General features: G+C 39.2%; 1 protein-coding gene across 1 annotated transcript; it reads right to left on the bottom strand.

Annotated features, from left to right (window-relative positions):
• Positions 1-588: 588 nt before the first annotated feature.
• On the bottom strand, positions 589-10,999 carry fam117ba (family with sequence similarity 117 member Ba). The gene is made up of 8 exons (XM_053498696.1): positions 10,862-10,999; positions 7,078-7,209; positions 6,881-6,964; positions 6,386-6,496; positions 5,831-5,974; positions 5,511-5,742; positions 5,287-5,407; positions 589-2,937 (listed from the first exon to the last, which is right to left on the bottom strand). The coding sequence occupies exons 2-8, from the start codon at positions 7,096-7,098 to the stop codon at positions 2,649-2,651; spliced, it is 1,002 nt and encodes a 333-aa protein (XP_053354671.1). The 5' UTR covers positions 7,099-7,209; positions 10,862-10,999; the 3' UTR covers positions 589-2,648.
• Positions 11,000-14,576: the final 3,577 nt, after the last annotated feature.

Below are 14,576 nucleotides of genomic sequence, written 5' to 3'. Positions count from 1 at the left end.
TTGTCTTTTTTCATTTTGAATGATCATGTAACACTGTACAATGTGATGGATGAGGTGAGAGAGCTCTTTACAATGACTGTACTCATGTGACGACCGACCAGACAATAAAATAAACTCTTTGTATTTGACCAGATTCAGATGTTTTTAATGTCTCCCGACCCCCCCACCCCACCTTTTTTTTCCTTTTTGTAAATTTTTTTTTTTCAGGAAGTCACATTTTTCCTGACGGAAGGCTGTGAGGACGTAGCGTTTGATCCCGTGAACAAGACGCATAAACAGTGCTAGCATCGTTCGGCTCGTTTGTCTGATTAAACCAGCCGTTTAATTAACAAATATCCTAATTAACAAAATGGATTTTTTTTTATTTTAAGGCAGTAGACACTTTTTTTTTTTTTTCTTCCTCCCTTTCCGCTCCACTTATATCTGACTCTTGTTAAAGGAAGAAAGTTGAGCTTCACAGTATGATGCGTGAATTCATTTACAGTATAAAGATGCTACGGTTCCTTTCAGGACGCCTCCAGAGATGCTTCGCCGCTTCCATCCACATGTTTCCATTTTGATGCGCGCTCTCTCTCTCTCTCTCTCTCTCTCTCTCTCTCTTTATCTCTTTCTAGTAAAACCACCATTCTGCTTTTTAAAACATACTTTTATCCATCGTTTAATATAAATTTCTGAGCCTTATTTTTATTCATTTTATTTTTTAAATATATTAACATTAAGAAATCACCATTAGATGGTAGAGCAAAACATTCTCTATAGAGCCTGTGCAGGTTGTTCATGGTGTACTGCACGTCTACATATGTTTAAATTCAATATCTCTAATCCAACACAAAAATGAGTGAAGTAGCTACCGTATGTCCTAAAAGTCATGTTTTCGCTTGCTCTCAATACTTTTTTTTTCTCGCTTAAACTTTGCGAAACATCTGGATGAAAACTACTTTCCGTATTTCCCAACTCGGGTCTGCTCAAAACAGGATAAAAAAAAAACTTTCTACTCTCTCGCTAACTATTTCAACCTAAACATAATAACAGTATAATTAAGGTTAACGTTACATAGCACCAGATCCTCCTGTTCCACCTGCGCTTTATTTAAAGCTAAAGAGCGAGGAAGGGAATAAGGACGCGGTTCTATACACTGCGGAGTAAACCAGGGGCCAGGGGTCTCATTTATCCATCGTGCATGCGGACAGATACCTTTAATTCGTTTATAACGATACCTTTAATTCGTTTATAAAGTTTAGAAGATGAGTTACTAGATGGTTTCGAGTCGTAACTTCTTTTTCTTTCTTTTTGAGTTAACAAAAAATTCAGCTGATCATGTTATTTTTAAAAAAAGCCTTTTTTAAAATTAAGGTTGCCGATTTAAATTAACATCAAGTTAACATCAAAGACTGAGGGAGAGTGAAAAGTAAAAAATACTAAATTTTCAGTTCAAGGTTTTATGTTTGTTGTTTTGTTAATGACAACAAAATGCTTGACTACCATATATGGTAAATTCAAAGGCGTTTCTTTTATGTAAATGTAACTGGAGCTGTGAATCACAGTTGGTCGATTGTTGATTTTTAGAAATTAAGTGTTAAAAATCTTTTTTTTGTCTTCATTACGATTGTCGATTTAATAGCATTTAATGTTTATCGTCTGATTTGTCGCAAGCAGTTATGTTTCTATATCAGATTTGAAAAGACTAAAGAGTTTGTAACAAACATTTACCGTAAATGCCGTACAATTCTTTACTTCACACTCCATCCAGTAGGTGGCGGTACTGCACTAACCGTTTACAAGCTCGAGGCGTGAGAAGTGTTAATCTCACATTAAAATGAAAGAAATTTCAGTCATTTGTGGAAAAGTTGGTGTACATTTTCAATGTCAATTTTCAAAGTTTTTATAAAAAACCGTTCGGTATCGACGTAGAAAAAAAAAATCGATTAAATCTCACAGCTTGTAAATGTGACTTTTTTTTCTCATTCGTTGTGTTTTTGTGTGTGCAGTTTTATTAAACACTGCGTAGTTTGTACAAATTTAGAAAATTTTACCCGCCCTTAATTTAAAACCAATGTAATAAATGAGACTCCCGGAGAGGTAAGGTCAGAGCCAGGTTCAGGACTTCGCTGCTACAGACGGTGAGTACCAGGCACGTGATCGGAATAGCTTTTTTTTTGTTTCGTTTTGTCCCTCCCTGTGATTGGCTACATTTTTTTCCCCCTCTTTTTACTCATAACGCACACATACTGTAGATACACACAACACACTGGAGTCCCATGATCCTCTGAGAGTCCAAAAAACGAAAAGTTAAAGAAGGGATATGTACAAGGAAACTTGGCTCTTGAAAAGCTCTGATGGTCAACTGCGATAACGCACTCGGAGCAAAAATGAAAAACAATGCTATAAAAGAAAGGGAAAAAAACGCTCTACTTTACATACGTACACATCAAGAACCTGACAGTCTCGTCCTAACCCAGTAAAGCAAAGTCACGTTACAACGCTCTCCTGTTCAAGCTTCAGCTAGCCATTTGGATCAGTGGAAACAAATCGAAACCTGATGCGGTCACAGCTTTTGAGATTTTGGATCGAATGAGAAAACGAGTCTCTTTAAGAGATGATGCAGGAGATGATGAAATTCCTGGACTGGTGGAGATTCTCGAGCGACTCTAACCCTCGGGCTCCTCCAGGTGGCGCGGGAGGCAGGGGGACTGGCGCCCTCGTGTCAGGACGGGGCCGAGGGAAGGGGACAGGCTGCGCACCCCGACCCCGCTCAGAGGGACGAGGGAAGGGGAGAGACTGCGATATGACACGCCGCTGCGGAAGTTCAGCTCCTGGGTGGGCAGCAGCGGCTTCAGGATGCTGACGAGACAAAACGCCGAGCCGCTCTTAGGAATGAAGTTGACCTTGTTCCTGTCTGGACACAGGTACGGAGGGATCTCCTGCAGCGGCCTGGGTCTGAACGCACACACACACACACACACGCACATAAAAAACACTCCTGAAAGCACAGCTTCTGCAGCTTATCAAATCAGGTTAAAGAGGCAGAATAATCCTGTCACTTCATGATCCAGTAATCTGCTTTGGACAAAACGAAGCAGAGTGGAATCTGAATCTGCTACTGCCGTTACTACTGCTGTTATTAGTGCTGTTATTAGTGCTGTTAGGACTGATATTACTACCGCTGTTACTGCTGCTATTATTACTACTATTACTACCGCTATTACTACCACTATTACTACTGCTATTACTACCGCTATTACTACTTCTGTTATTACTGGTATTACTATCGCTGTTACTACCGCTGTTACTACTGCTGTTTTTGCTGCTATTACTACCACTATTACTACTTCTGTTATTACTGGTTTTACTACCACTATTACTACCGCTATTACTACTTTTGCTATTACTGGTTTTACTACCGCTATTACTACTGCTGTTACACCTGCTATTACTACTGCTATTTTTACTGCTATTACTACCACTATTACTACTTCTGTTATTACTGGTTTTACTACCGCTATTACTACTGCTGTTATTACCGCGATTACTACCGCTATTACTACCGCTGTTACTACTGCTATTACTTCTTCTGCTATTACTGGTTTTACTACCGCTATTACTACTGCTGTTACTACTGCTATTACTACCGCTATTACTACTTCTGTTATTACTGGTAATACTACCACTATTACTACTGCTATTACTACTGCTATTTTTACTGCTATTACTACTTCTGTTATTACTGGTTTTACTACTGCTATTACTACCGATATTACTACTGCTGTTACTACTGCTATTACTACTTCTGTTATTACTGGTATTACTACCGCTATTACTACCGCTGTTACTGCTGCTATTACTACCGCTATTACTACTTCTGTTATTACTGGTATTACTACCACTATTACTACCGCTATTACTACTGCTATTACTACCGCTATTTTTACTCCTATTACTACCACTATTACTACTTCTGTTATTACTGGTATTACTACCACTATTACCACTGCTATTACTACCGCTATTACTATTTCTGTTATTACTGGTATTACTACCGCTATTACTACCGCTGTTACTACCGCTTTTACTACCACTATTACTACTGCTGTTTTTGCTGCTATTACTACCATTATTACTACTTCTGTTATTACTGGTTTTACTACCGCTATTACTACTGCTATTACCGCGATTACTACCGCTATTACTACTTCTGTTACTACCGCTATTACTACCGCTATTATTACTTCTGTTATTACTGGTATTACTACCACTATTACTACCGCTATTTTTACTGCTATTACTACTTCTATTACTGGTTTTACTACCGTTATTACTACTGCTATTACTACTTTTGTTATTACTGCTATCATTACTGCTATTACTACCGCTATAACTACTGCTATTACTACTGATATTATAACTGCTGTTTCTACCGCTATTACTACTGCTGTTTCTACTGCTGTTATTACTGCTATTACTACTATTATTCATAGTGCTATTACTCTTATAACTGCTATTGCATTATTACTCTTATTATTGTTTTATAACTGCTGCTATTCCTGTTGCTGTTATTCCTGCTATTGCTATTAGACTTATTACTGTTTCTATTGCTAGTGCTATTACTCTTGCTGTTACTAGTGCAGTTACTCTTACTACTTCTATTGCCACAATTACACTTATTACTGTTAATATAACTTCTGTAACTACATTTAATACTATTGTTACTGTTGCTATTATTATTGCTATTAGTCTTATCATTGCTATTACTGTTGGTATTACTACTGCTGTTACTGGTAATATTACTCTTATCACTACTGCAATTACTACTGCTCTTGTCCTGATAGTAGTGCTACTGTATTACTACAGCTACTACTCATTACTACTGCTGTTACTTATATTGTCACTGCTATAACTCTTATAACTGCAGTTATTACTCATACTGCTGCTGCTTTTGTTACTGATATTACTCGCATTAACACTTTGGCTATTATTGTTACAATGACCAATAGTTCACTAACTTTACTGCTGTTACTAGTATTTATATAGCTACTGTCACTACTATGACTACTATAACAACTGCTACTATTTTAACTCTTATTAATACCACTAATAGCAATACCACTTACACCATTACTACCCATATTAATAATAATTATGTCCATTTTAGTTGAATGTTCTAGTATTTAGGTTTCAAATAGAACTTATTTATCAAGAATGTATTTATAAATAACTCATTTAATCTGCCAATAGAATAAGGTTTTTGCATTTCGTCCCCAGAGAAGCTACAGTGAAGGTGTTACTTACTGGTTGTCCTCGAAGACTTTGACTCTTTCGCAGCCCTCAGGAGGCTCCCGCTTGAACATGTAGCTGTTGTTGGGTTTGGGAGAGGATGCGTACTTGGGCAGGGGTGAGTACGGCCCCAGATCTACAGACACACAGGATAGGAGACATCGGTGTGTGTGTCTGTGTGTGCAATCATGTAATGATTTCTGTGTTTGTTTGTTTGTGTGTTTGTTTGTGTGTCTCACCTCTCTCCCTGCTCTCGTTGAGTGTGTCGTCGTTGTTAAGGGGACTGTTTCCCATCGCGTCATTCAGGATGCTGAGGTACGACGGGGACACCGAGTCCGCCCGGCTGCTGCTGTTGCTACGGTTACCACCCAGGCTTCTTCCTGAGGGGGTCTGTGTGTCGATGCTGCGTGTGCTGCTGCTGCGCTGGGGGAGGGGCGGAGGAGCGCGGTGTCCATCTGGAACGTCCTGCGGCTAAAACACACACGTTCGCTTTTATCATCACCGTAATCAAAGCATTCTCGTGCAGTAACAGTATAAGACTTCACTGTTAACGACTCACAATGATGACCTCGTCGCGCTCCGGCGTGTCTCGTATGATGATGCGTTCGATCTCCTGGTTGAGGCCCTCGATGCTGTTGCGGAAGCGAGGAGCAGTTGACTTGGAAATGGGGATGGGGATCAGGATGGTTTTAGGCATCTGAGACTGTGTGAAGAGAAGCGAAGACAGATTTGTTCAGATTTAAGGGATTAAAAAAAAAAAAAAAAAGATTGTTCCGTGAGCTCAGCTCGGACAAATACAGTAAGATCCTAATCCATTATTGTTTCAGTAGCGTCGCTGACTGCGTAGGGCTCGGCAGCTCAGTCACTCTCGGTGCTAATGACTTTAGACGTCGTGACACATTTGAAAACGAGGCTGCTGTCCTCGCAGACGTCTCTCGAAAGGGTTCAGACGAGACGTGTAACTGTAACTGGGACACATGCTCAGGAAAGTGGGGCGTCAGAAAAACACGTTTCATCTATTTCAGCCAGACAGATTATAGGTCAGGTCATGATTGCGGAAACTCGCTCACACACACTTACACACACACACTAACACATACACATTCAAATTCACCTGTGATTGGATAATAGCATGGTTGCCGTTAAAAGGCGATTTGCGCTCCTTATCGCGTCGATGACGACTGCTGCGTTTGCTGCGCTGAAGCTGCTGCCGCAATTTTGCAATCTGGGAGAAAAAAAAGATGAAATGCATAAAAACAAAAAAATATTGTCTTTGTATTTTATATATACTGTACACAGTGTACACACAGTCTTTAGATGGTGTTGCTTGACTTTGTCAGACAGGCGCTAATTAAATGATTTCTTGATTCAGCGGGTCTGGCAGTAATCAGGCCTGGGTGTGGCAAGTGCAATTTAGCTTTCCAAAAATCACAGCTTATTCACGATTTAGCAGGAGCGGGCAAATACTTTTTCACAAAATAGATAAAAAGATATTAATAAATGAAAATATACCTTTGTATTTTGTATTTACTCAGGTTATCCCTGCGTATTTATTTGGTTTCTCTTCTGATCTAAGTACTGCCCGGGAGAACGGGTTAAAGGGTCCTACCTCCTTTAGCTGGTCGGTGCTGCCGCAGGACGCCGAACGCTTGTGAGATCCCCTCCTGCGCTCGTCTACCCAGGCCCTGGGGGTCTGCACAGAGAGAGTGAGAGAGACAGAGAGAGACGAATAAGAAATTAGGAACTAATGTCATGGACATGTTGTATAAACGGTACGAGCACACTGTGAAAATTTTCACAGCCGACCTGGGTGGCTTTGTCCCTCATCGAGAGGGCGGGGTGGGCGGAGCTGCCAGGTCCCTGATCGGTCGGGTGAGTCCAGGTGGGGGGCGTGGTCTTTCTTTCAGCTAGAGTCAGGGCTGAGAAAATGGGGTGTGGCTAAAATAAAGAGAGAGAGAGAGAGAGGGACTGTTAGATCAAAGCGGTGCCGGATTCTGGATTCTGATTGGTCGTCAATACTAAATACTAAACGCAGCCACGTCAAAGTGTTACGCCATGTCTGTTTAAAAAACTCGACAGTTGCCGATTTGCCTGACGGACTTCCATGATGTAGGTGTTATAAAGCTGCTTCGCTTCCGTTCGCTGCAGTATTTTAAAACTGTTCTGCAATAATCAGAAGATAAACCAGAGGCTCTCGCGCATCCTCATCCCACGTCCGCTCCACATAAACGCTGTAAAGTTGATGCTCTATCTCAGATTATACGCATCATCGTGCCTGGATTTGAATACTTTTGGACACATGTAATGTCATATTCACATGCATACGCTGCAAAAATCCCCAGCAACCACTTAAAATCCAGAGTAATGATTTAAGACTTTCTGAGTTCGTGTTGCGCTGAAAATATACTGTATAAACACCGCAGGGCGTCAATCCAACACTAGTGATTATAAAATGAGTGTTAGGAAATAACACTTAATTAAAAAAAGCTATTTTTTAGGCAAACCATCATCTCACTCACTCATCACCTACAGTAAACATGGCACACAAACATATGCACACACTCCCACACTCATTCACACACTACGGGCAATTTAGAAACACAAATTAACCAAATCATCATGTCTTTGGACTGTGGGAGGAAACCAGACGGAAACCCACCAAACACTGGGGCAGAACATGCACACAGACCACGCAGTGGGAATCGAACCCGGGCCCTGGAGGTGCAAGGTGACCCTTATGTCTGTCATGTTACTGGCAAACCCTAAAACCGTTAATTTCCTTCTTCTGAAAACTTCGCCGTACCTCTGACGGTTACAAAGTGCCGACACTGGAGACTCCTTCCATCAATCTCCTTCTAACATAAACATCTCCTTACAGCAAATTTTCACCATATCAGTAGGGTGCGTTTACATGGACTCTTATCTTCCACCACTAATCACAATCGGAGTAAAATACATCTGATCAGATTATAAACGAGGGGTGTAAACCTTTGACAATCTGCCACGACTTCAGACTTTCATCCACAGGGTCTCACTGAATGAGGAAGGAGCTCTGATCGACTCGCCATTTCACACGGAGTAAAGCATCCAAGGAATCATAGATGAGACTGAATTCTTGTAAGCTATCAAAATGAGAGAAGGCAGGATTTGTCAGAAAATAATGTGAAGCCTATCATTGTATAATTTTGGGAATTGTTTGCTTGAGGGTGGCACGGTGGCGTGGTGGTTCGCACTGTCACCTCGCACTTCCAGGGTTCGATTCCCGCCTCGGGGTCTGTGTGCATGGAGTTTGTATGTTCTCCCTATTCTTACTGGGTTTCATCCGCATACTCCGGTTTCCTCCCACGGTCCAAAGAGGTGCAGATTAGGCTAACCGGAGTCCCGTAGTGTGTGAATGTTGACTGGAGGTCCTACCACGGCCGTAACATGGGAATAAATACACTGGTCACCATCGGCCACCACAGACCCTAGTAATGTAAATCTACAGAGGTAGTGTAATGTATTGTGGCAGATCTTTTTTTCTATCAATGTCTAAGCTGGTTTAATAGAGGGTGAATAAAAGCAAAGACTCTTACTGCTTTCATTCCTGCTGCTATTATTACTATTACTGTTACTAGTGCTATTACTACTGCTATTGCCGCTAATACTCTTATTACTGCTGTTCCTATCTATATTACACTTGTTATTGCATCTATTATTACTGCTATTACTTTTTATTACTTTTGCTAGTACTGTTGTTATTACTACTGCTATTACTAGTGATATTACTCTCATGACTACTGCAATTACTACTGCTATTGCCACTATTACTCTTATTACTGCTTCCATTATTGCTGTTCCTATTTTTATTTTATTTTTTTTACTTGTTACTGCTTCTATTATTAGCACTAATACTCATATTGCTAATGCTAATATTGCTGTTATTACTACTGCTATTGCCGCTATTACTCTTATTACTGCTTCTATTATTGTTGTTATTACTTCTACTATTACTGCTGTTATTATTTTTTATTACACTTTTTACTACGGCTATTGGTTGTGCTGTTACTTGTATTACCGATGTTACTACTGTACTACTGCTATTGTTATTATTACTCTAGTTATTGCTGTTAGCACAAGTAATAGCAGTATTTATATCACTAGTGCTGTTACTTGTGCTGTTACTACTTACTGGTACTACTCATTACTACTGCTGTTACTCTTTTTGCTACTGTTATTGTTACTGCGATCACTACCGCTTGACGCTGCTAATACTCCATGCCGCTGCTGCTTTTATTACCGCTATCACTTAAATTTCCACTTTTGCTGATATTTTTATTATTATATCTACTAGTACACTAAGTCTACTGTTACTAGCTTTTATATGACTATTATAACTCCTATGGCTACTGTAATGTTACTCTATTGTGCTACTACTGTATTAACACTCTAATAATACTATTAATCTAATTAATACTAATATCAGTAAGACCACTTACTACCCATATTAATAATACTTATGTCCATTTTAGTTAAATGCTATAGTATTAAGGTTACTTTAGGTCAATTTAAAAAGTAAAGAATTATTTTTAAGTAGAATTCATTAAAGAATAAAAATAAGTAATTTTTCTGTAATAAAGATATTTGTATTTTATTTCTCAGGGAGGCTTCAGTAAAGGTTTAAAAAAAAATTATATTATATGTTTTTGTATCTTGTCTTGTGTTGCGTCAGGTCTTTTTCATATCAATGTCTAACCCAATTCAATAAAAGGTAAATCAAAGCAAAAAACATCAACAACAGCAACTCGATGATGATGATGATGATGATATACAGATGGACTAGGAACACATCAGCATCAGCAGCGGCAACTGTGACACTATTTTTGGGCCAAATCTCACATTTATACCTCAGCATTACTGCCTTTGATCCTGATTCGCCCCAGAGCAGGGGGGGTTTGGGGGACACATTATATCACTACTAATCCTACTATCAAAAATACTCAATAGTGGGTGCTTACCCAGGTGTTCTAGCAAGATTCCAGTCTATTACAGTCACATAGATAGGAATTAGACCAATTAGAAAGCTGAATATTACAGTCTGGAGAAACTGTGCACCCCTGTGAGAGGCGACAATGGTTTAGCCCTCGGCTCCTGCTGCAGCTCCTTATAATAAAATCTTATTATTATGGTCGGGAATAAAAAAAAAGAGGGGGGGGGGGGCAAATAAACGCGAATGAGGTTCTCGAGTGATGTAAGCAGTGGATAAAAATACAAAATATATTTATATCAAATAAATTAATGCATTTAAATAGAGCATGCAATGAAAAGAATGAAAGAGATTGAGAGAGAGAGAGAGACGTCTCTGCAGCATGAGCCGCCATATGCATGGGATAAAAAAAAACACAAAAACATTCACAGCATCACCTGATACACAGGATACAGATTACGGGATACAGTATACAGTAAGGTATAGCAATAACAATACCAAAAAAAATAACCAAATAACAAGAATGCGCATCTGATAAGATGTCAGAATTCAGAATTAATGGATGAGGTGAATAAAGGAGAAATAAAGGCTTTTGTGTGTGTGTGTGTGTGTGTGTTACAGTACCTTCTGCAGATGCAGCGAAAATGTTCATGGCGCTGTGGATAGAGAAGAGCAGCGCGAGGCCGAGAGGAAGCAGGCAGGATGGATGCGGCTCGGGCAGATCACTGAGAGACGGAGGGATTAATCCTGTGAGAGCAGCTGCTGGGAGAAAAACAGGGAGGAGGAGGAGGAGGAGGAGGAGGAGGGCAGGTTGCTATGGGCGTCGCCGAGCTGCTGCTGATGCTGCTGATGCGCATTAAAGTGACGCAGCTGCGCTGTTTCTTTTTCTGTGTGTGTGTGTGTGTGTGTGTTTTGGTGGGAGGCGGGGTTGTTGTGCTGTTTTTGGGTCATGTTGTGCTGGATTGAGTTGTGTTGAGTCAAATTGTGTTGGTTTCTCTTGGGTTGTGCTATGTTGTGTTGTGCTGCTTGAAACTGACTTGTGTTGTATTGGATGTTGTGCTGTTTTGCGTTGTGCCATGTTGTGTTGTGTTGGGTTTTATTGTGTTGTGGTGTGTTGGGTTGTGCTGTTCTGCTTTGGGTATTACGTTGTGCTGTGTTGTGTTCGGTTGTGTTGTAATTGCTTGGGTTGTGATGTGCTGTTTCGGATTGTGTTGTATTGTATTAGGTTGTGCTGTGTTGTGATTGATTGTTATTGTGTTGTGTTGTGTGTCAAAACAGATGACCTTATCCCATCTGTGCTGTTTAAATTTAAAGCTGTAGAGTGAAAAATAAAAGTGACATCATTCAAATCACTCGGGCAGAAGTTTAACATTTAAACAGTAAGTTAACGTAACTTTACTTTACTGTTAAACATGTGTGATGTGTTTATACTGCAGTGCTGAGAATTCAGTTAGGGACGGATCTCAACAGCCTCAGCGTTCCTGCTTCCACCCTGAGCTCGAGTTACTCCTGTAACCATCACTGCAGGATCAGGGCCTTTCTCAGGGTTCTACTTAGTCTTTACTGTAAAGTGATTGAGTGCATGGTTTTATTTTTATCGCAGAGTATTGTGTGATGTCTTCTGTCCCTTTGTGTGAAGGTAAGTAGGATATTTAGTAATCGTGCTGTTGTAACACATCCTGCCTCCTGCACCATCATGCATTTGCTCATTCCTGCACATGGTGTAGTACCACATCACACCAGCAGGGGGGTACAGTACTGTGGTACTGTCTCATTACATCAGACCTAGAATAATTCATAATATTAAATGATTAACATGCTTTAAGATAATAATAATAATAATAATAATAATAATAATAATAATAATAAAATATACATTATTCAACTGGGGGAAAAATGAGATTTTTTACATTTAAAGCACATGGTCTGTATGTATTGGAAAAAACAACAACATTTAGGCAAAAAGTGCCTTAAATTAAACTAATAATATGATTCCTGTGTGAAAGTCATGCTACTTTTTTTTTCAGGGTTGTGATTTGATTGAAGAAGAATCAAGATAATGATGATGATTATGATGAAGAATAAAAGACCTGCCTTAAATGTCTTGCCTTCATTTTTTTTTTATGTACTTATTCATGTGTTATTTAGCTTCTGGCACCCCAGGACAATTTAACATCATTACCAAAAGAAATAACAGACCTCCATTTTTAGAAAGAGATATCTTATAGAGTTTTTTTTTATTATATAACTTTTTTAATTACGTTTGACATGTTTAGGGTGTACAAACTTCTGCATTCATTTATATCTCTCTATGACACACCTAGACAAAATGTCATGATGATAATGATGATGATGATGATTATTATTATTATTTATTTTTTATTTTTTTATTTTTTTATTAGGGCCCAAGCACTGACATGAGCCTGATGATCACATGACTATAAGGTTATCGCCATCACTCTGATGATGCTGTTTTAATACCGCTGATGTCATCAATGTGCCTTCTTGTTCTTCAAAGGATTATTTTAAACTTTTTTTTTCAATCATCCAGCCCTTTTTGGGAGCTTAACATGCTCTATATTAATCACTGAATTTATGTGCTGCATTTTTACTTTTTAAAAATGAAAAAGGACGCTTCTAAAAGTCTTACCTGAGTCAAGTCAAGTTTTATTTTCATCTCAGCCAAACATTATATCCTTTTCTTTCTTTTTTTATCCTTTGTAGACCAAAATCAAACACATCAAACCCATAAAATAACTCACATCATCATTACTTTAAGACATGAAACTCCAGCTCCATATTAAAATAAAATACAATACCTTTGAATACCTTTGTACAGTATCTCCAACACTGATGAATCTGAATCTCATGAGGAGTGTCCCAACAAAGGAAGACCAGGACGTCTCTCTGTTGTGTCTGTGAGGTTCATTGAGAGCTACCAGCCTTAGAAATCACCAGTTAACTAGGCACCTCAGATTAGAGGCTGCAGGAATGCCACAATGAGGGCAAGTAGGGAAAAAAAAATCCCAACATTTTATCATCAGCTGTTCATATTACAGATGCCTTTAGCATTATTCTACAATATAGAAAATAATACAGTGGAAACTTGGATTACGAGCATAATTCGTTCCGGAAGCAGGCTCATATTCCAAAACACTTGTAAATCAAATTAAATTTCCCATAGGAAATAATAAAAACTCTAATTATTTGTTCCACAGCCCCAAAAAAATAAATACATAAAAATAATTAATACAAAATATAAAGTAAAAATAAAACAAATTAACCTGAACTTTACCTAAAAATAAATCCAGACAGATAAGTGTTTCCATTTGTGCGCGCAGGCGCTGTGTGTGTATGTGTGTGTGTGAATCTAAATTAAGCTCCCCTCTCCCCCTTTTCATCTTACACAGTTACCCTTCCTCCAGTCTTTTAACACATACGCACACACAACGGAAAGACTGTTTTATCGGAAAAATAAACAAGAAATCTTTCTAAAGACACTCGATTGAGCGACACACTAACAGAATCACTGCTGTAAAATAAAAATAAAACAACGTAACCTGCACTTTACCTTTGAAATAAATTGTGACAGAGCAGAGAAAAAATGTTTGTGTGTGTGTGTGTGTGTGTCTGTAAAGGCGAAAGTAGGAGGGGTCTGTATGTATGTGTGTGTTTGTGTGTGGCACAGTGTCCAATGACACGTGCACACACAGACACAAGAGACAAAAAGAGAAAAAATGGATTTTTAACCTCTCTAATGAGACTAACTTTTGCTTTACACGCGGGCTGTACACACACGCATACAGACACAAAATAAAATATGTTTTACACACACACACGGTCACAGTGTTATAGTAAACAGTACACGCAGGCACGGATGTTGATTATACCAGTGAGAGACGCGCACTAAGACCCAGCAGGGAGAGACGATTACCCACAATTCCGCAGCGCAAGAGAGAGAAAAACCATTGGCTCAGTTGTGATCACGTGACGCTCTGCGTCAAAACAAGAAGCGCATGCGTGATACATGATACTCGGTACTCGTAAACCAAGACTTGTTTGTTTTACAAGTTAAAATTTATTAAAAATCTTCGCTCGTCTTGCGGGCCACTCGCAAAACGTGTTACGGCCAATCCGGGGTTTCACCGCACATCAATTGAAAGGCGAGGTGTTTAGACTGGAAGTGTACTGTACATTATGAAGTAGAGATAAGACAACGTCCTCCTTAGACCATGTGGTGCAGCATACACAAGAAAATAAAAACATTGCAAACAGTTCCAGGCCCCTTTTGGAGAAGATTAGACATCATTATTAGACACTGGTTTAGCATTTAGAACTG

The sequence above is a fragment of the Clarias gariepinus genome, chromosome 6, assembly GCF_024256425.1.
Source record: "Clarias gariepinus isolate MV-2021 ecotype Netherlands chromosome 6, CGAR_prim_01v2, whole genome shotgun sequence".
Classification (NCBI taxonomy): domain Eukaryota; kingdom Metazoa; phylum Chordata; class Actinopteri; order Siluriformes; family Clariidae; genus Clarias; species Clarias gariepinus.
Note: the sequence above shows the minus strand (reverse complement) of the source record. Positions and strands in the feature narration are given on the sequence as shown.

What these genes read in the sequence shown, in the direction of transcription:
- fam117ba (XM_053498696.1), bottom strand. Translation starts at nt 7,098, where the DNA reads ATGAGGGACAAAGCCACCCAG. An exon ending in GCACCGACCAGCTAAAGGAG is followed by an intron (nt 6,497 to 6,880) that starts GTAGGACCCTTT and finishes TTTTTCTCCCAG; the next exon opens with ATTGCAAAATTGCGGCAGCA. An exon ending in AAAGTCTTCGAGGACAACCA is followed by an intron (nt 2,938 to 5,286) that starts GTAAGTAACACC and finishes GTGTGCGTTCAG; the next exon opens with ACCCAGGCCGCTGCAGGAGA.